Source organism: Scardinius erythrophthalmus (assembly GCF_964197995.2).
Source record: "Scardinius erythrophthalmus genome assembly, chromosome: 2".
Lineage (NCBI taxonomy): Eukaryota > Metazoa > Chordata > Actinopteri > Cypriniformes > Leuciscidae > Scardinius > Scardinius erythrophthalmus.
The window spans coordinates 24,064,900-24,087,592 of record NC_138222.1 but is presented as its reverse complement, the minus strand read 5'-3'; the positions used below and the strand labels follow the sequence as shown (position 1 = coordinate 24,087,592).

Here is a 22,693-nt window from a genome sequence, read left to right as displayed (position 1 = left end):
ACTCAAGTGCTTTAGCCCCCAGCGAGATTCGTGTAACATTCTTTCTTGGAATGAGGGAAAACACGTTTAATACAGGAGCAAAACTAGGAAAGCGAAAATGGTTCTTAGATACAGCAGCACATGCACATATAAAGACTGGAATGACAACGGAAAGACAGAAGAAAAGAAAAGAAAAGAAAAACACTCCCTCGTCTGTTCGCTTTTTCTTCCTTCACTTCCTTACTCCCCCCGTCTCTCTCTCTCTCCGCGCTCCCATTTAGTTCGTAGAAAACATGAAGGAAAAGAGGAGCAAATTCCAGCGGGGACCACCAAAGTCAAGTGAAAGTTTCTCCTGAGCGGGGATCTCATCATTACCAAGCAAGCGGATGGACGTACAGGAAGGAAAATATCAATTCAAGTCCTTGCCGTGATAAGCGCTTATGAATAAACAATCGCAAAAGTCATTAAACTGCGCTCGCTCGTGAATGTGTGACAGTCGCGTTCGCGTGTGTTGAGCCAGCCGGACTCGAGGCTCTGGTTCTGGTTCGAGGCTCTGGTTCTGTATACACTAAAGGTCAGATACTTCAAACCGAGAAGCAGAGGCGTCGCCACCCGTCGATTCAGCAGTCATGGCCGGGGCGAAACCGGGAGTACACGCGTTGCAGCTCAAACCGGTGTCTGTCCATGAGGTGCTCAAACGGGGGAGCAAGTTTATCAAATGGGACGAGGTAAGAAGATAGCGCCCTTGCGCGTCTCTGTGATTTTATGTGGCGTGATTCCCAGCTTGTGTTACTACGTTGAAGTAATTTACAGGAGAACATCTGATACCCAGAAGGACAGATCTTGAGTTCAACGCTCTTCCAGTAGATCGAGTTCTTGTGTTCTGGGTCTCATGTTCACAACAACACTCACTCAACTTGTGTTTTATGTACTTGTTTGATGGTTTTTTCCCCTCATACCGAGTTGTTCTACTCGCAAACTAAATGTTTTCGACCGAGAAATAAGAGCTAAATATGTAATAGCATGAAATTCTTGAATCGTGTCGCATATGGAGTTGAGCTTAACCCTTTAACTGCTTCTAGACATATTTATAGACCAGTTTAGTGTCAAATCAAAAATCCTGTGGATCAGGCCCATTTTCAAACCCCATCCTCAGAGTCATTAGAAAGGAAACCTGGTTGGGGTCTTTTAAACCTTTTCACACTGAAGGAGGAAGTGAAGCTTAAAAGCATTCTCACATTATTATGCTTATTTTGGAAAACTGTTTGGAATCAGAGGGGGATTCTACATGATAGGCCTATCAGACTTCAGAAATAGGCATAATATTAATCACCACATTTTTAAAAATCCTGAACCAAAAGGTACATTCAGTCTGTCATTTGAAAGCAATGCAGATGAACAGCGCATAGATAACGTTGAATTATAGCAGCTATATAAATGTTTACACATGAGAACACAGTTCAGGTCTTGGAGCCTTTATGAATGATATCATGAGTTGATTTAGGTATGCGACATGAAGGTAGACTTCTAAAATATAGATCATCCACCTCCCACAGATAAAAATCAACGTAAAGATGTCCCTGTTCTGGACAATTTGAAGAACATGTCCCGACTGCTCCTATGAAGACAATCAGAATAAATGTAAAAATTGGAATGAGATCAATTATATTTTGAATATTTTTAAATGATATTTTATGTTTTAGTCATAATTGCATTTCTTCTTCATCCATCCTAGTTGGATCCATCACTGGAACAGAAACAGAAAAAAATATTTCCCCTTGAGTATATCTCTTAAAGGGTTAATGCCAAGCATAAACCCATATGTTTACAAGAAATCGCCATCTCCTCTAAATTCTGTGTAGTTGCTCTCCTGACAACAAGGGCCTGTGTGTGTGTGTGTGTGTTTACGGATCATTTTTCAAATCTCGCATTGGATTGCCATTACAGTTGTAATTATGTTGGAGGATTAGAGGGAGAAAATCTTTGCCTTTTGTCCATTATTTGATCAAATCACTGAGCACCGCTTTAGCTGAACCCCACTGTTCTTAACTGGAGCTTAAAGAGCCAACACCTTTTGATAAGGGCAGCGTTGAGTAAGGAGAAAGTAGGACTGTACAACTTGATGCCCTCCATGTCTTAAAAGTCATTAATAATTAACTTAAGCAGCCCATAAATACTGAGTGGTTTGTGTTGAGTTCGCTTAGACATGCTGCAGGTGTGTGTGTGTGCATGAGAGAGAGAGAGGCTGTCTCAATCCTTAAATATTGTAGAACTTTTCTTATTGTTGTACGTAGAAAGCGGCATTTCATTTGGAGTGTGTGTGTGTGTGTGCATTGGCAGATGAGTGTGTCTTCAATGGAATCCATAAATAAATTACTAGGCTAGCTGTATTTAACTATAATAGGGTCTTATTATATCTTTAACTGAGGTCATAGCTATAGTTAAGGACATAATTGCCTATCTGCCATAAAGCCAGTTTAACCTTCTATTGTCTTCAGGCAATTTGTGACCCGTTTTTGGTAAAGAGTTTTTGCTACTGGAACCACCTTGAGACATTGTCAAGAATATCTAAACAAAAGCCAATGTTATTCTTTTTTTTCTTTTTTTTTGTATAATTTTTTTTGTTTTGTTTTTGTAAAAACACCTATTTAATTATCTGACCTAGAAATAATTGACTTTATTTAAAGAATTAGCCATTAACACATACTTTTCTCTATGAGGAGCTGCAGCTAAAAGCCCATTGGATGTTTTCTCCCATTCTGCAAGTACAGTACTAAATACCTAAACACCTGTTGTAGCGTAACAAATAGTGTTGCATAAGTGCGGATACAAGGATTTGTTGAGATGGGTGTGCACTGTGCAAAGTGACGGATCCATATTGACGGATTCAATCACAATGGCGAATTGTTTGTGTCTTTATAGCTCTAGGATGTACACTGCACGTTGTATAATAGCAGAATAATACAGAAGTTGTTATAAAATATATGTGAGATTATGAAATTTACTAGGTAGTTGTGTCTCAGAGTTCTTTAACATGTTACTCAAATTGTGTTCAGTATAATATTTCATTTTTTTTTTCTTTATCATAATATACTTGTCAAGATAAAAACACATTTTCCTTGAGGGAGTCTTTAAACCCATTGTACCATAATGAGGAACACCTGCATTTTTAATGCTTTTCAAAGATCACAGGTGAATGCTGTTAAAGGGATGGTTCATCCAAAAATGCAAATTTTGTCATCACTTACTCACCCTCAAGTTGTTTCAAACCTGTATGAGATTCTTTCTTCTGCTGAACACAAAAGAAGATATTTGAAGAATGTTGGTAATTAAACAGTGTACGGTAGCCATTGGCTTCTATAGTAGGAAAAAAAAATACAGTGGCTGCTGTCGACTAGTTACCTACATTCTTTTAAAATATCTTGTTTTGGAGCCACATAAGGGTTAGTAAATGTTGACAAAGTGTTATTATTGGGTGAACTATCCTTTTAAGTTACGTATGTGCGTTATAACTCTTAAGATGAAAGGCACACAGTGCTTCTGATTTCATAATGCATTTTGAATGATCTTAAAATAACAGACATTGATAAAAGCTTTTAAGCTGTGCAAGCAAACTCACAATGCATGAATATGTCATGGCAGGGCTTGAACTCTTAGTGATGGTATGGCTTTTTTGTTTTTGTTTTGTGAAGTAATAGTCTGTTGTGTGTTTGAGTCCCTTTTATGCCTTGCATGCTTAATGCTGTGGTCGTGCGGTTGTGTCAGTGAGTAATGTCAGACATCAGTGAGAAAGAGGATGGTGCAACAGTGCCTTTCTCTTCATCTCTGCCTCTCTACCACCCTCCTGTTTGTGTGCTGTTAATCTCTTCTTCTATCTTAAAAAAAACTGTAGTCAAACTTTGTGGCTACTGATGTGATCTAATGATATATAACACATTATCTAATTCCCAGAATGAACCGCTTTGAGTCAGACTGTAAGATGTAATGCTCTAGTGCACCTTTAAACATTTAATGGACCATTTCCCAATCCTCAACTTGCCTGGGATTGGAAGCTGGCTTGGATAGGATCCCAATTGATCACGGAATGGACTGTGGCTAAACGTAATCCCCTCCATCAAGTCTGCTGGTTCTCTGGATACATACACACTGCAGCTAAATATAGTTGTAACTTCTCTTCTGAGTGATCAATCTCACTTTGTATACAGAGTTTGGTTATTTGTGACATTCACATTGTTGCAGTCTACCACCAAATGTACTCCCGAAGACTGTAGGTATAGTGGAAACCGAATTTTCATTAAATCTGCATACTTTGTGGTGCACTCAACTGAGCAACTAAACTGTAATTAGAAGCATTGAACTCTTAGAATGTTGTTTAAATCATCTTTCAGTCACTGTCCCTGTCAATAATGTCATTTTGCTCACTGACTATATTCATAATGCTCTGGTAGCTATTTCTAGTTGTGCAAGTGCACCTCCAATCTACTTGATTTGGGGAACGAATGACAACTATGTAACTGTTTGTTGAGATCTGACAACGATGGTGTCATTACTCATACCTTTTTAAAGTTAAACTCATTATGCAAAAAAACACAGGCTAAATCTGAATTAGCCCCCTAAAAATAGGGTATTATTTGAGGGGACAGCCATTTGTAGTAGTGTCCAAAACCATAGTGGATGTTATAGAGTGCACTCATTCTATCCCACATTGCACCGCAATAACGAGTGTACAGCCGATGTACGCTCACTCGTTTTCATTCACTCCTTCAAGTGAATTGTATTAGTGCAGGGGTGTCCAAACTCAGTCCTGGAGGGCCACTGTCCAGCAGAGTTTAGCTCTAGCCTGCCTCAACACACCTTCCTGGAAGTTTCTAGAATGCCTAGTAAGACCTTGATTATCTGGTTCAGGTGTGTTTATTTGGGGTTGGAGCTAAACTCTGCAGGACAGTGGCCCTCCAGGAGCAGGATTGGACATCCCTGTATTAGTGGAATAAAGTAGGGAATAGTGATTGAGGGTTTAGGGGGCGATTTTGGGTTCAGCCACAGTTTTTCAGATTAATCAGTCTAATGCACATGTACGTTATAGCGTAAAACCAGGGGTGTCAAACTCAGTTCCTGGAGGGCCACAGCCCTGCAGAGTTTAGCTTCAAACTTAATTTTAGTGTACCTGATCCAGCTAATCAAGTACTTCAGGCTTATTTGAAAACTACCGCACTGCGTCTGAAATTGAATACTTCCTTACAATGTTGTGTGCAAAAAACAGAATGCCAAAAGAGTAGTATATCTGAATACAAAGTATTCGAAAAACTGTAGGCGAAAAGTACCTGGATGTTCTACTATTTTCACCAAGATTCTGAAGTGTGTATTTGATGGACACTTTGGCTGCGTAAAAGCCAGCTGGCCCAAAAAAATCTGATTTTCGAAATGTGGTTTTAAATCTGATACATCCGATATCTGGACATGCCACCAGAAGGCGAGGACGACACGTTTATTCACAAAGATAGCTTTTTAATGTTGTATTATGAGGCAGACGTGCCTGTATTCGCTCGCTCACAGCTTTTTATTGAGTTGGGAACTTTATATTTGTCTTTGTAAAGAAAAGAAATTGCACAAATACAGACACATTCAGGAGCTGCTTTTCAATCTCTGTCCGTGACTTTTATAAATAAAACAGCTTCGCTAATGAAGGCTACATTATATTTCTCAGCAATGAGGTGATAACTTCGCTGTAATTAATTAAACCAATCTCGCTCGCTCTGGTTAATTCATCAAAAATAATATATATTTTTAATATGATTAATTTTTAATCTTTTTTTAATAAATGATCTTTATTTCACTTAAGAATTCTAGATCTGAGCTGTAGATAAACGAAAATTACATAGGATCATGTGACACTGAAGACTGAATTAATTGCTGCTGAAAATTCAGCTTTGCCATTACAAGAATAAGTTACATTTGAAAATATATTAAAATAGAAAACAGTTCATTTAAATCGTAATAATATTTCACAATAGTACTGTTTTTATGATCAAATAAATGCAGTCTTGGTGAGCGTAAGAGACTTCTTTCAAAAACAAAAAAATCTTGCCGACCCCAAACTTTTGAACAGTAAAATGACCGAATGAACCCTCATTCTTTTAAACCGGCTCTGTTTAAATGCATTGTTCCAAATTTCATCCATACTAATTATTATACTATAGACAGGGGTTCGATTCCCAGTACAGACAGGAAATGACTGAGGTGCTCTTGAGCAAGACACCTAATGGAGTAATTTCAAATTTAAGTAATTTCATAATTCTTGTCCTTGGTTGTAGTTCAGTGAAGACTGTGTTTTAGTACTAATGCCCCTAAGCACATCAGCTAGCTGTGAACTTTGACTTGCAAATTTATCCTGTCTTCCGCTTGACAGGTGTCTGGGGTGAAAAGTGAGCACTGAGGGTCGTAGTTATGGGAATATTATGGAGCCGTGAAGAGTTAGAAACAGTCATATATGACACAGTGACAAATTCTGCATATCTTTGTGTGTGTGAGAGAGAGAGAGAGAAAGAGTCTCTCAGTACAGTACAGATATAGCTGTCTTGCATAACTGCTTCTCAAGCAGAAATATAAATGTTGTCCAAACCCAGTAAGGACAGTTTGTAATGAAGATACCCTCTGTCTAAACAAACCAATCTGATAGGATTCACAGGGACTATATTATTCATCCTTTTCTCTCTGAGGGAATTCCAAAGGAAGTATTTAGGGTTTGTGATTAACTGTGTGAACTGCAAGAAACTATGCTTGTATTTCTTTCAATGGAGCAGAAAAACAGCAGCGACTTGGACACACAGGGTGACTGAGTTAAAAGTTTGGCTGGTGTAGGAGGATAATTCTGAGAGGAAAAGAGGGAAGGAGGGAGGGCGAACTGTGCGTGAGCGGAGAGAGGTTTCACACACGGAGGCCAAACAAGGAGATAACATGGAGGAAAAATATTGAGAATGAGCAAGTGACGCCTGGAACTCTGAGGCGCAGAGAAATGAGAGACCATGTAGGCAGAGAGGAGAAAATCACAGGAAACCCCAAGAGACCGAACATCTGATGAACGCTAGATTCTACTTCTCTTCCTGATGACCAGGCTCTTTCCAGTTTCATTTTTACTTCCCCTTTCTCATTTCTCTTCATGTACTAATGCTAACTACTTTATTTATTAGTCACACAACACGTGCATGTAAATCTGGAAACGTCACACTCTTAAGGCTACATGTAATGTGTCTCAGGGTAAATATTGTTGTTTTGACTATATTGAGTGTGAGAAAATCTGTGTGTGTGTGTGCTTAAGAGACTCTATTTGACTTTGAGGAAGAAGGGAGCTGTGCATGTTTAGTCATGTCTGGTGTGCATTTGTACACTAGAGCTTGGTCACGTCCTGTGAAGGGAATTGCTCCACATGTTATAATATTAATGTTGTTTATGTTTTGTTGGTTCCTTAAATATCATAATTGAGGCAGTGTGTGTTTGTGTATAGAGACTCATGACCATGCTTAGAAAGAATCCGATTTGTATCACATTTTCCATTCTTTGGCTCCTTTTACTTTTTGGGCCAGTAAGCAACCAACCAGAACACCATAGCAACCACCTAGCAACATGCTAAAGCCAATTAGCAACGCCCTGGAAACCACCCACCACACCCTAGCATCATACTACTTTTTCACTAATAAGCAACGAGCATAGTCTAGTATGCTTACAAGTGTACTGTAACACATACTAGAGATTCCTAGACTCATACAAAGACTAGGCTATACTTTTACAATTGTAAGAGCCACTCCTGTTTTCTTCAGAAAATTAAACAAATATGTTTTTGTGGCTTCACATTTTCCTCTCATTCATTTCCTCCTTATGTTTTTCATTTTGTTTTGTTTTTTTGCTTGTCTTCCCACATTTTTCTCTTTTTATTTCTTCATTCCTCACACGTCTATCTGGTGTTTGTCATTCGACACACCACACACTCTTAGATGTTTGCATGCGCACCAAAAATGTGGAGGCAAAGTTTTTTTTTTAATCCAATAAGTCAAATTGTGTGCTTTTTCCATTTGATTATTACTCTGTTTCCAGATTAAGGTATATGGGACAGCTTTGTAATTATTAGTCCATCCATTTCCACCAGTTCTAGGTGATTTGCATACCTGTTGCAAACGTAATAGGTAATCGGCCAATCACAGCTGCATGTAGGTCCACCTCATATTCATGTTGCACTTTTGGACATCATTGAGAATGCAGTGAGCTCAAGGGAGGAAACCTGAAACTCGACTGTTACTCTAGGGCAGTATTGCTTTAGAAGAACATGTTTTCATCTTATATTTCATAATATTTGTTTGTATTGTTGATTATTTCTCATCAGAAATTTGTTGTGTATACACCGCCTCCCTGCCTTCTCCAGGGAGAAACGCCCTTGGTGCTCACAGATGCACAAAGCAAGGGGTTGATGTGGTTTGCAACATGCAAAACTAGACCGACCTCATACCAGCATGTTATTTTGGCTTGCTGCCAGAAAACAATTCAGCGATTTGAGATGATACAGGAAACAAGTAGCTACAAAGCACAAACACAAGAAAATACATAATCCGGGAGCTCTGCATCCAGGAGCTTTTCGGTTGCGCGTGGTGATTATTCAGGATAAGAGCTGTCTATGAACAGTTTCCTGGAAAGGGCTAACACTCATCCAGGTGGCCCACTGCAGCTGTATTTGCGTTTGTTGACTCTTACCACACTGCTAATGGAGTCTCACCTCACTGCAAAACAAGCCTCCGCACACTTTCAGCAAGATGAAGACAGAGACTGAGGAAGAACATGAGGAACAGAGGCGTATTGCATGCTCAAACAGAACATGTGTCAGAGTCGGTGTGTCACCTCTGCTCTCCCCCTCCAGCCTTTCCTCTCCTTCAGTTTCGCCCTCTCATTCAGGAAGGAGATAGCCTATGTGTGTGTGTAATTTAGACCAAGTCATTCGCTCTTATGAAAGGTTGATGTAAATCAGTTATTCAGAAAATGTCTCTCTTCCTCCTTACTTCCTCTTTTCTTTCTTTACTTTAACCTGGGACGTCTTTGGCATTTTCTTCACACTCTGTCGTTCTTTGTTTTCAGCAGTCACTTTTATCCATCTTGGTAAATGCATTTAAAGGTTAATTTACTCTAAAATGAATATTGTCGTCTTTTACGAATGCTCGTGTCATTATAAATTTGTATGAATTTCAATATTTTGTGGAACAGACTACCGAAGACTGCGCTGGTCACGCTTTTTCATTAAATTATGATAAATGGATACTGGCTGGCTGTTTGAAAACATGTAAATACTGTTTGACTTCCTTTCTCCTGCGTGACACGGAAAGTTGTGTAGCGATTTGTGCACTGGGGTAACCGATATTTCAGATTTTCAATAAGCTTCACCTACTGTCAGAGGGTGAATTTGCATTTTTAATCAGCCTGTCTGGCTTTTTTTTCCTTTTTTTTAGCATCCAAAATCGCATATACTTCCCTACTATATAGTAGGCGAAAAACAGTATGTGAGAAATGTCTAGTATGACTGAATTCACAGTACTCATTAAAGAGTTGGCAAAAAGTACCCGGATGACCTACTACTTCCGGTGAGATTCTGAAGTGTGTATTAGATGGACACTTTACTATCCCATGAGGCCACAGGAGAGGATTTACGAATGGCTGTGAAGTGACGTTACTGACGCTGGTAGGTCGAATGATAATGACAACATGGCGAATGTTGTACGTCCAGATTACATTCATACTACACATATTATTCATACTATGTAGAACATACTTTTTAGCGGCCGTCAAGTAATTAGATATAGTATATGATTTCGGACAAAGCCATTGTCTGAACAGACAAATGTCTTGCAAACTGGACCAAACATTCGTGTTGGTGTGAACAGGCCTTGTGCGCTATATTACAATATGCATAACTTTTTAATATTTATCTATATATTATCCCTCACTTACCACATGTGTCCATGCCCTGCTAACCTGGTGAGTCCAAAGGTGAAGTCTAGACATAAAAAGCTGCTTGTTGACAAGGCGTCGCATATGATATACATGCTGGCGAACTAAACCCTGATTTAGTTTGATAGCTTTGATTATGCAGATATTCTCTGTAAAATCTTTCTTTGTTCCTCTGTCATTCTCTGTCCACTTGTCCTGCATTCCCAGACTTTGAGGTGTTAAAGTCAGTCATGTCGTAGTTTGTGTGTGTTATGTGCATTATGTAAGGGCTATAAAAGCAAGTAAATATTGGAAGCCAAATACATCCAAGAGCCAAGAGAGCGGGCCGCTCACCCACTGAAATAGCTGACATTGTTGATGCATTAACTGTGTGCGCCTCCGTCTGAGAGAATGCACGCACTGCTGTCGTTTGCAGGCCACAAGCTTCAGTTCACTTTAATGGTTTACCCAAATATCCATTTAAAGTTCTCTGACGTGTGCACGTCAACCATACAAAGATGAAGCTGTAATTTGGATAAACATGGATAAAGTTCTCCTCGGATATTAGCAAAATATGACAGAACCTCCATTAGTGGTCATTGTCAAAGATAAAAAGCAAAAAAAAAAAAATTGTATAAAAGATGCATTTATTTATAAATTACTTTTTTAATGTAAAAAGTTATTTTCCTGTAAGGGTTTGGTTTTGTGTGTGTATGTGTCAGATCATTAGGGCTTGACATTGGGAGTCAGAGAAGCTTGACACGTTTTTATAAGTCTGTACACACACTAATGAGACCCTTACAGGGTGAAGGTCACTTCTCTCCCTTCCACACGTTCAAGTTATGTTGTTTACCCTGTTTTGGCTTTCCCAAACATTCCCAGTGCACCAAAAACACCAGTTTGTGAAGAGTAGTAACCAAGCACCTCAAAATTTAAATCCTTTCATCAGTTGTTCACCCTTATGTCGTTCCAAAATGGCAATGATTGCTTTATTTTGCCTGAACACAAAGGATGACATTTTGAAGAATATTGGTAACCTTACTTTGGTGACCATTGACTTCCATTGTATTGAAAAAAGAGACATTTCTTAAAATATCCTTCATTGTGTTCCACAGAAGAAAGAAGTCACAGTTTGGTAATGACATGAGGGTATAATTATTTTTGTGTGAGCTATCCCTTTAAGACCGTACAATCTGTTAAACGCACTGGACATTTTTCCTTCATAACCTTGTTTTAATGTCAAATAAAATATGCTGTTTACCCAGACCAAGGTCTGCTACTTCTCATTCTTTCTCTCATATGCTGTTTGTCAACTTTTTTCTGCTGTCTTTTATACCATATTCAGCTCACCTGATGTTTTTGAGAGCTCTGTGTGCACATAGGTGCTTTTAATTGAAGCTTATTCAGCAGTAGTATTGCAACACTAACATTTGTTTATGCAAACATTAAAAGCAGTCAGCATGCAAATGCGTTTGATTTTGTTTAGAGACAGGTTTGTGTGTGTGTGTATGTGTGTGTCTCAGCACTGGGAGGGGTTTTTCAGAGAAGTTGTAAAAGAAATCTGTGCTCCTAGATTAATTTAATCATTATGCAAACATTCCACAAGACTACATCTATAGATCAGTAGCCACACGTCACTTCACTGCTAACACATACAGATGAGATTAGCTCTTAACGGATTGTCCAAACACATTAGGTTATGTGCCCGGATGTAGTGTCTTTGAAATATTTTTTAGTAATTGACCAGTGAAGAATTTTTAATGGGACAAAAAAAAAAAAAACATGCAATTGCAAATGGAGCTTTCTTTTAGCATTTTTTTTTTTTTTTTACTTGAGATACTGGATGGAGTTTTTCCAACTTTTTTGGTTTGGTTGACAGGTACAACCAACCTTTTCAAAGTGCTTTTATACATGTGTTACTGTGTAAACACTCTCTTAGATCTAAATCATACACTATGTAGGTGTGTGAATGCAAATACCAGCTACACTTGCTTGATTTTCTAAATCGCATACAGTCAAAGTACTACATTTGAGGAAGAACTTGACATCTGCCATTTTGGCATTTCAATGTAAATTGTGTTGCTTCCACGCAAGTCCTTTCCCAAGGCCTCATGGGATAGTAAAGTTTCCTTTGTATGCGTACTTTAAAAGATTGCTAAATATTGCACAATATATTGGTCATCCAGGTACTTTTTGACTACTTTTTTATGAAAACATACTACACTGATGGTTTTTATTTTATTTTTTTTGCCTGCTAAATAGTTAGAACGTTGACATATTTGGATGTGAAGACTGCCCGGCACCATTCTGATTTGTAACAATCACTTTTCATTACCAATCAGTTCCTTTCCAGTACAATAAGCCAAATAAAATTCTGCATAAATGTATGTGTGAGTAACATTTATGAAATTGTATTTTAAATAATAAAAAAAAAGCTACAAAAAAAAATGATCTCTTTCTCACAAGGCTGCATTTACTTTTTCAAATTATTTAAAATTATTATTGCAATTTAAAATAACAGTTTTGTATTTTAATATATTCTAAAATGTAATTTATTCCTGTGATGGCAAAGCTGATTTTTTCGAGTCTTCAGTGTCACATGATCCATCAGAAATCATTAATGCTGATTTGGTGCTCATGAAAAGATATTCTCGTCCAAACGGTTGTGCTGCTTAATATTTTTTTGTGAAACCATGATACATTTATTATAAATGTTGAAATATTTAATTAATATAGATTTGAAATTTATAAATATCTTTATTTATTCTATCACTATTTGTCAATTTAGAATACCTTTACACGACAACAATATGCTTAAAGTTTTCCACATACAGACGACACCATTGTCAAAACGATCCCCATTCACAAATCCGCGAAAACAGCTAAAATCGCTGTATGCTGCTGCCAGGCCATTAGATGGCGTTGAAATACTATAGACTGAAAATGTTATACGCATGTGCATGACGTCATTGTTTTCATATTTTTGTTGTTTACAAGGAGACAACAAAAAGTGTACACTTGGAACATTTTCAAAAACGTACACTTTGAAAACCTGTTTTCAGGTATCCTAAACGACGTTGTCATGTAAATGAACGGCCAAAACGCATAAAAAGTTTTACGTTTTTAGTTGAAAAATCCTTAATGCGTACTTGATGAAAAAAAGTTTATTTATTTTAGAAAATCTTACTGGCCCCAAACCTTTGAACGGTAGTGTACTTTGTGTAATATACATACTACATACTTTAAAATAAATACAAGTATACAGTTGTAATTTTGCAAATCAGGTTCATTGGCAAAATTTACAGACTTTCAGCTGTTTGCAATGAACAAATCAAACAAATGTTATTGAAATAACTCAGCACAACAATGGTTTCCGCAAATTCAACTGAAAATGTAGCATGGAAATCCAGACCTAAATCTAAAAGATTAATGGTCTGGCGTCGACTAATGAAAATCGGCCAGCTCGAGGAGCGGCACCAAGCATGCATTTGAAAATCTCACTACACGCAATTGGATAACACTACGACCAATCACAACAATAAACCCCATATGCTTAGCTACCAGCAGAGCTAACTGGTAGATTATACTCTTACCGTATCCGGTCGGCAAAACAGCAAAAACGTCCTTCTTGCAAAGGAACGATTTGAGCGGTATCTTCTGTTCCTGTTTTACAAAAAAAGCAAAGTCTAACTCGTTCATTGTAGCGGCCAAAGCAGTTTCAAACAAATGGTATTCATCCATAGCCATCTTGCAATGTTTACTAATGACTTTGACGTCACAGCACTGTCATCATCTGTTTAGCTCGCCTCTGGCCCTCCTATATCAGATAAACCGATGTGATTGGTGCAGCTCAGATCGAGGGGCATATTTAATGAGTATCATTACTCAACACCAGAGTAACTCGCTGAGCAAATTCAACTTGTGCTCTCAAGAGAACTCTGGATTACCAGGGTACTTAAAATGCAACTTTTAATGACTTCTGCAGTCTCAAAATTATTCAACCCCCTGAATAGAATCCCTCACAACAGCACAAATCTGCAAAAAAGGTGTTGTCTCAAGCACACCTGATGTAACTAATCAAGGGCTTCATTAGTTCACCAGTTGTGCTTGAGCACACATGAAATATCTGTACTGGCAAAGATTGTTGAGTGTCATATTTAATTGCATGTTAGACATATGGCTTAGTAAAAAGATTGGTCCAAAAATTTAAGATAAGATATCATCACCCTTCACAAACAAGAAACTGGATACAAAAAGATAGTGAAGGCACTAAATGTTCCTAGAGACACCGTTGAAAGCATAGTTTTCAAGTTCAAAGTTAAAAGAACAGTGGTTACACTACCTGGATAGGGCAGAAAAAGGAAGCTCTCAATGGCTGCAACCAGATTTCTGAGAAGGCAGGTTCAGAAAAACCCTCGAGTGACTGCAAAAGACTTGCAGCAAGACTTGGTGGCAACATGAACTGAGATTTCAGCTTGTAAGGCGCATACTAAACGCATGTCAGAACTCCAAAACTACACCCAAAAATGACCCCATGATTTACTCACCCTCAAGTCATCCTAGGTGCATATTACATTCTTCTTTCAGACAAATACAATTGGAGTTATATTAAAAAATGTCCTGACTCTTCCAAGCTTTATAATGGAGGTGATTGACTATTTCTGTTTTGAAGTCCATCAAAGTGCATCCATCCATGATAAAAGTTCTCCACGCGGCTCCGGGGGGTTAATAAAGGCCTTCTGAAGCGAAGCGATGCGTTTGTGTAAGAAAAATATCCATATTTAAAACTTTATCGACTAAAATAACTTGCTTCCAGCAGACGTCCGTATGCATTGATTTACGGCGAAAGAGTAACCCTTGACTCGACGCACAACGTAATGATGAACGCGGAAGCACAGAGGATAGAGCAAAACAAAAAAACTGTCATAAATTAGAAGTCTAAAACGTCATTTTCTGTTTAAAAGTAGTTTTCTGCGTTTTTTCAAGTATGCAGACGCTTGAAAAAGCATTAATTTGCGTTCTAGACACTGGGACAAGTCTGTGTCAAACCTCAAGTGTTTTCCACATACCATTCAGATCAGAAAGAAGATCGAAAGCACTTGTTAGAGGCACGAAACATCTTTTAGAGTTAGGTAAGTGCCTATTACCAACACAATCCAATCTGAAGTTAATTAATACATTGTTCGACCGGACATGACAGTTTTATATATATAAATATAGGTATGCACACGTGATATCAGGAAGCAACGTTATACACACATGACGACAGGAGGGTGACAGCGATGTGCAAATCCAGCGATGTGCAAACCCCTCCCACTTCTGCTAGTTTAATTGAGATATCTTATCCCGTGCGAATTAGCCAAAATTACATTACTCATCTACCCTTGTAAAGTTAAAGGAGAACTCCGGTCAATTTTAACATTGAGCTCATTTTTTGGTACATTTGGAGTGCTGTTAATACAGAGAACAACGACAAAAATCGGTGTTGCCTACACCGTGTTATCCTCTTTTTAAAATTTGCACCCTGTTGACTTCAATGGGGCAAGTTTTAAACCTGCTTTTAGCCTCTTAACATCCTTGATGTGTCATTACAAGTGCACCGCTAATGTGAGTGATTCCTTTAGAGTGAACACGGGTGAATCTGACTGCAGTAGATGTGAAAGATATGAATAAAAATGATGTTATTTCAGCCAGCGCACATACCTGTATTTACATCCTGTTTTCGGTCGAAGTCCATAGTAATCGATTGTCGAGTTCACACGCATAAGTTTAGTTACCTATGATCACGCGTGTGAACTCGGCAATCGACTACTTTGGACTTCAACCGAAAACAGGATGTAAACACAGGTATTTGCGCTGGCTTAAATAACATCATTTTTATACATATCTTTCACATCTACTGCAGTCAGATTCACTCATGTTCACTCTGAAGGAATCACTCACATTTTCTGTGCACTTGTAATGACACATCAAGGATGTTAAGAGGCTAAAAGCAGGTTTAGTACTTGCCCCATTGAAGTCAACAGGGTGCAAATTTTAAAAATAGAATAACTCGGTGTAGGCAACACCGATTTTTGTCGTTGTTCTCTGTATTGACAGCACTCCAAATATACAAAAAAATGAGCTCAATGTTAAAATTGACCGGAGTTCTCCTTTAATCCCTTCCGAATAGGGCTTTACACGAACATGGTGTCTGGTTATATGTCTCGTTTGCAGCAGGTCATATCAGCAAAAGGGTGTTCTAAAGTACTAAACATGCTTGCCATGAATGGGGTTGAATCATTTTGACATTGCTGAAGTTATTAAAAGTTGCCTTTTCAGTTAAATTTGCGAAACCACTTCAAACATTCGTTGTGTTGAGTATTTCACTCACTTTTGTTTTATTTGTTCATTGCAAACAGCTGAAAGTCTGTAAATTTTGCCAATAAACCTGATTTGCAATGGGGGTTGAATAATTTCGATTGCAACTGTATCTTACGGTAATATGCAATTCCAGTTATATGCAGCCATCAGTTTCTGTGGCTTGTGCATTAAACTCCTCTAATGTCTCGCTCTGTGGCTTTTGAGGTTTTGGTTTCAGTCATTACATTAATTTCTAAATTGCACCATCCCTCAGGACCATCCACCCATTCCAAGCACTTCCCATTTATCTGACTTACTTTTAAATCATTATGTCTCTTTCTCTGCCATGTTACTTATTATTGGCTGTATTTTCATCGTTGACGTGCAGTATTGGCATGGCTGCCACTTTGACTTGGTCACTATGGTATCAGTTTAATTAAGTTGCAGTTGAATTAACAATTAGTTGTGTGTAATAAATGTTCTAAACAATGTTATTGTTTCCCAGTGATCTTCATTAGTAGTCATGTCAATGTTGTTCATACCATTAAGGGAATTACGTTATTCTGCTCTCTGTACAAGAAGTACTGATGTTGTTGGTAAAACTGTATGAATTATACTGAATGCCACCTAAATTCTTTTTTTTTTTTTTTTCATTTTTTTTTTTTTTTTTTTTGTGTGTTTAGGAGGCCAACAGCTCACCCAGCCTCGTCACCCTCAAAGTGGACCCAGATGGATTCTTCCTCTACTGGTCTGGAGGGACCAACATGGTCAGTAACATTTTCCTTTTTGCTTGAACTTGCTAATACCAGTCCTGTCATGCCACCTGTTGTTGTTTACAGTATTATCAGACAATCCTTTATTCTTTTTTAATCTAAGTCTATGGAAGTACTGTGCTTTTGTTCATGTTACACAGAGTTTTGCAGGAGTTCTCCTAAAATTTGGCAAAATCCTGTTGTCAGGTTTCTTATTATAGGGACACAAGGTACTTTTTTATAAATGTTTTCATCCCCACCCCCACCAACTCTTCACTGTAAAACCTAACAAATGTCCTAACTCAATTCGCCTGAAATTGTAAAAATCTAGTAATCTGTACTATTTGCGTACTATGCCTTTGTGACTCAGAAACCCCTAGTTTTGTATTTAAATTAGTCTGAACTTAAATTGAATGAGTTAGGCTACAGCAGATTTCTAATTCCCAGCATTCTTTGCTTCAGACTAGGGGTAAATGTTGAAATCAAGTGTAATTTGATGTTTTTGCACAAGATTAATATAGGGGGAGATTTGTGTTTAATGTTATGTTTGTTTTTAAAAGGGTTACTATTTATAAGGGTCAAAAGTTCAGTATGGAGTACCACAAGGCTCAGTACTAGGACCATTGTTGTTCACTTTGTACATGTTACCCTTGGGAGATATCATTAGGAAGCATGGCTTTAGTTTTCACTGTTATGCTGATGATACTCAGCTCTATATTTCTTCACGACTTGACGAAACTTACCAATTCACAAAATTAACGGAATGCGTAGCTGATATAAAAAAAAACTGGATGACTAGTAATTTCCTACTACTTCACTCTGAAAAAACAGAGATTCTAATTATTGGACAAAAAACTTCCTCACGTAATAACCTAGAATACTGTCTAACACTTGATGGCTGCTCTGTCAAACCTTTGTCTTCGGTTAGGAACCTGGGTGTGCTCTTTGATACCAATCTTTCATTTGAAAGTCACGTGTCTAGTATCTGCATGTCTAGTATCTGCTTTCTAGTATCTGCATCTGCATTTTTTCATCTTAAAAATATATCTAAATTACGTCATATGCTCTCAATGACAAATGCGGAACAATTAGTGCATGCGTTCATGACATCAAGGCTAGATTATTGTAATGCTCTACTGGGTGGTTGCCCTGCACGCTTAATAAATAAACTACAGCTGGTCCAAAATGCAACAGCTCGAGTTCTTACCAGAACCAGGAAGTATGACCATATTAGCCCGGTTCTGTCAACACTGCATTGACTCCCTATTAAACATCGTATACATTTTAAAATATTGCTGATTACTTAAAGCACTAAATGGTTTAGCTCCCCAAAACTTGAGCGAGCTCTTAACACATTAGGCTATATGTGCACGCCGTCAGCGTTTTCACAGGTTTTCGTTTTTAAAGCTTGCGCAGAGATATATATAATAATTTTATTTTTTTCTTAATTTTTTTTTCTTAAAGGCTTATTTCAAGGTTTGCGTTCTCGAGCCACCAAACACTGTTGTTGTGCGAATGAGTGGACCGGAGCGCGTTAAGTGTTTTCTGTTAGAACGGTGTCATGTAAGTGGCCCCTAAGTTAATAACTAATGATACGACAACGGAAGTGAATCGATCAAAACTAACTTTAGCTGGACAATAACTTTATTCTAGAGCTGCTATAAAGCCAAAACAATCTATGTTACTTTAATTTCCTATTATCAATGTAAAGCTGCTTTTAAACAGTCCATATTGTTAAAAACGCTATATAAATGAAGGTGACTTGACTTGACTTGAAGCATAATTGATTTGTTTTATGACTGCAGTTTTACCCCTAACTTAATTTTACCTGTTCTCCCAATTCTGCCGTATCTAGTATCAGTTCTGTCTGTGTCATTTCTCTATTTCTGTCTGTCTCTCTCTGCTCCTGCCATATAGGCTACTGGCTTATCATGTGAGTGCTCATGAATGAAATTAAATTTTAGCCAGTGAAATTCAATCAAAGCATCCTCCCATCCTTTCTCTCGCTCTCTCTTTAGTTAGCCTAATATATATGTTCTTCTCCCTCTTTTCTCATGTTCTTGTGCTGATCAGTGTGGCATGTGTGGTATGGGGACGCAGCTTAATCTGGTTCCAGTGAATTTAGATAAGGGACTTTCTGCAGTCTAAGAAGACACAGCACAGTGTGTGTACAACTCGCATAAACTCGGCAGCAAATTCATGTCAGTTGCCAAGACGAATTGTTTATTTTGCTAGCTGAGTATGTTATTTGGAGATTCCTTCATGTGCCGAAGGTGCTAATGTGTTTACTTCCTAAACACTGAAGCAACAAGCTGAGAATCTTCTTTTTTTGGGGGCTGTGTATTTAAATCGATAAGGAAGTTGCATTTGTGTTGCGATATGGTATTAGGACACTAGGCCGATCTTTGCCTGAGGAAAGACAGTAACCTTGTTTGGTGTAGGGAATATTGGCCCTGGGGAGCCCGTCCTCTCCAGTTAATAGTAAAGAGGCCACCTCATCTCATCTCTTCAGTAACTTACGCGCACATTCAGGCACATTTATATTTAATGTCGCTATTATTATATTTAATGATGCCATTATCCAACACACTCCATTTCTTTTCAAGTACTAAAAGGTTGTTTAAAGTCAGCCACACTTCCATGAATCCAGTTTTATGTCATTCTCTGTTCCTTTTTCTCTTTTTTTTTGGCAAGTTGGATAATGTTGGTGATCTTTCTTTCTTTCTCTCTCTCTCTCTCTCTCTCTCACACACACACACACACACACACACACACACACACACACACATTCTCACTGGCTCACCAGCACATGCGCAGTCAAGCTTGATCAGTTCGTCAAGAAATGAAACTTGATTTTGCAGGCACATTCACACGCGTTGTGGTAGAACAGGTTTTGTGTGTAGGCAAACACCCTTGCACTCTGAGAACTGTATTCCTGAGGGTTTTTTTTTCTGTTGTTTTGTTGTTTGTGTGTGGCTGAGCCAAAGGGTCTCTGTGCTGCCCACTGAATATTCAAGTTTGCATGCGTGTCTGTCACAATGCTCTGTTATTCTGTGTACCATGTTTGTGGGTGTGTGATGGCATGTGTGGCCTATTTTCAAGGCAAATCGAGTAGCTTTTAGTGGATATTAGATCCCACATAGCCTTCAGCTCTACAGGTAGAGACATGAATACCAGGAATCAGTTGTCTTTTAGGACTTTTTCCTATTGTCCTGGTCAATTCTTTTCCTGGGGTGCTTGTATATCTCAGTTAAAACTCACACAGTATGTGTAGGGATGCTGCATGTCCAGACCCCCGTCACGTTAAAGGGGACCTATTATGCAAAATTCACTTTCACATGGTATTTGAACATAAGCGTGTGTACACAACCAACCTATAATAATAAAAATCCACCAAGTGTTTATTTTTTTCGAGAAGAAAGCAGGCAACTTCAGCGTTCGTTTTTAAATCTTTGCTCCTCATGAGCTCTTTCCATCTGGGAAAAGTTACTCCAGTATTGACTTTGGTCTTGCTGATTTGCCTGTCGCTTGGACGTTTTAATTCTCTCTTTCGCTTCCTTGGCGACTCTGCTACATGTCCTCGAAAATAGGCGTGATCCTCCATCTTCAGCAATCTTTCAAATCTGCCTGCAGTCGCGAGTAATCTTCCCCTCGCATTCGTCTCTGTGTCACTGAGTGTAAAGTGCGAAAGGCGAAGCTTGAATTTACAGGTATGTCCCTCTTTGGCTAATGTAGTTTCAAGATGGAGGGGCAACATGGCGACCGGCATTCGAACCCCTCACCCGTATGTACTTTCAATGGCAGATTATAAACTTATGAGAATACTTTATTACTTGAAAGAAGTAAATATACATTAATGAGCACATATATTTTTGAAAGAACTGTTTTTTGCTAAGAATCAACTAAAAAAATTACACAGTGTAGCTTTAATGTGCACTTCTTATACTGTTTATTCGGTTCTTACTGTGATTTTTTTTTTGGAGTAAAACGGATGCTTCATCTTTTATGTGAAGTACAATAAACTTCATAAAACTCATCAGTAAATCTTTGGTCGTCATTCGGACGGGATCCGCTACAGCAAGCTTGCATTAATAGTGGATAAAATCAAGATGATAGATAAATTATAACCGTAATTAAACACACCTATACCTTTTCTATCTCCATACAGCATATATTATCTGGCTCTGTAGGCATTAATGTCCGACTCCTGTCCGACTCCCACTAGAGATGCGCGGTTGGAGGTTACAGCCGCGGACTCCGCGGATAAACCGCGGATCGGGCGGATGACGTGACGAAAAATAATATTTTAATTCAATTCGGGCGGGTGGCGGGCGGTTGAACCAATCAAATGAAAAATATAATGTATACAGCAATCAGCGGATGGCGGGCGGGTGCGGTTTTGAAAATTGGTCAAAAACGTTGGTGCGGATGGATGGCGGACGGATGATGAGTTTTGTGATGTGGTTGCGGATGAAATAATAGCCCATCCGCGCATCTCTAACTCCCACCCTCTTCTTGAAAGGGGGTCAGAGGCACCAGCTCATTTGCATTTAAAGGGATACACTCAAAAAGGCATGTTTTTGCTCACCCCCAAAAAGTGACTATTTTAACATGCTGTAAAAAATGATCTGTGGGATATTTTGAGCTAAAACTTCACATACACACTCTGGGGACAGCCGAGACTTTTTTTACATCTTTTAAAAAGGGGCATAATAGGTGCCCTTTAAGTCACTTAAGAATATGGCAGGGAACAAATGAATAGTCACTTTTCTTTCTCTTACAAGCAAAGTCATGTCACAGGAAGGAGAAAGAGGAAAACGTGTGTGTGTGTGTGTGTGTGTGTGTGTGTGTGTGTGTGTGTGTGAAAGTACACTACTATTCTTTCTTATTGACCGAACACATTTGTGTGTGTCCTTTTAAACTGCATTAAAGTGATATAATGTAATCAAGCTACTTGAACTACCAAAAAAAAAATATATATCGTACCAAATACGTGCTGTAGCTCATTTATAATGGCGTGTATATACAAAATGGGGTAACACTTTATTTTATAGTGTCCTTGATACAAATGTTACATGTACTTACCATAGTAATAACAGTAAATTATGCATAATTACATGCAACTAACCCTCAACCAAACCCTAACCCTATAGTAAGTACACGTAGTTTATTAATATTACTCAGTACTTAAATATATAATTACACTGTACCAATGACACCTTAAAATTAAGTGTAACCAAATGGGTGTATAAGCTGTCAGTAAGACAGCGGTAAGCAGTCTGTGCTTTTAGCCAGTGTAGCTTTTTAAAAAATCAATAAAGAATTAACAAAGTGTCTAGTTTTTATTGGGTCCTTCTAGAAATCGCTTTTGACTGTCTGACTTGCTAAAGTTTTAACCATTCATTTTATGGTTGTATTTCGGAAAGCATAGCGCCTAACATAAAAAAAAAAAAAAAAAAAAACTGAATTATAGACAAAGCGAGGAGATTATATTGTATAATAAACATGGTTATCTTAGAAATGAAATTGAATTAATGGCTTTTCTCAACACAAGGAAGCATACATAAAACTTGTAAACCACTGCCATTATGAGGAATCAATAATAGATTAGTGTTAGCATCGGAAAGCTCCATCAGACATGCATCTGATCAGATTTT

At 38.2% G+C, this 22,693-nt stretch overlaps 1 protein-coding gene across 2 annotated transcripts in view; it reads left to right on the top strand.

The window, feature by feature from the left end:
- The first annotated feature begins 258 nt into the window (after window positions 1-258).
- Window positions 259-22,693, top strand: part of plcb3 (phospholipase C, beta 3 (phosphatidylinositol-specific)) — a 57,598-nt gene continuing 35,163 nt past the window's right edge. For both annotated transcript variants that reach the window (XM_081359350.1, XM_081359349.1), the window contains exons 1-2: window positions 259-707; window positions 16,968-17,051. In XM_081359350.1, the coding sequence (XP_081215476.1) occupies window positions 609-707; window positions 16,968-17,051 (183 nt within the window). In that variant the 5' untranslated portion in view covers window positions 259-608. The remainder of the gene's footprint in view (window positions 708-16,967; window positions 17,052-22,693) is intronic.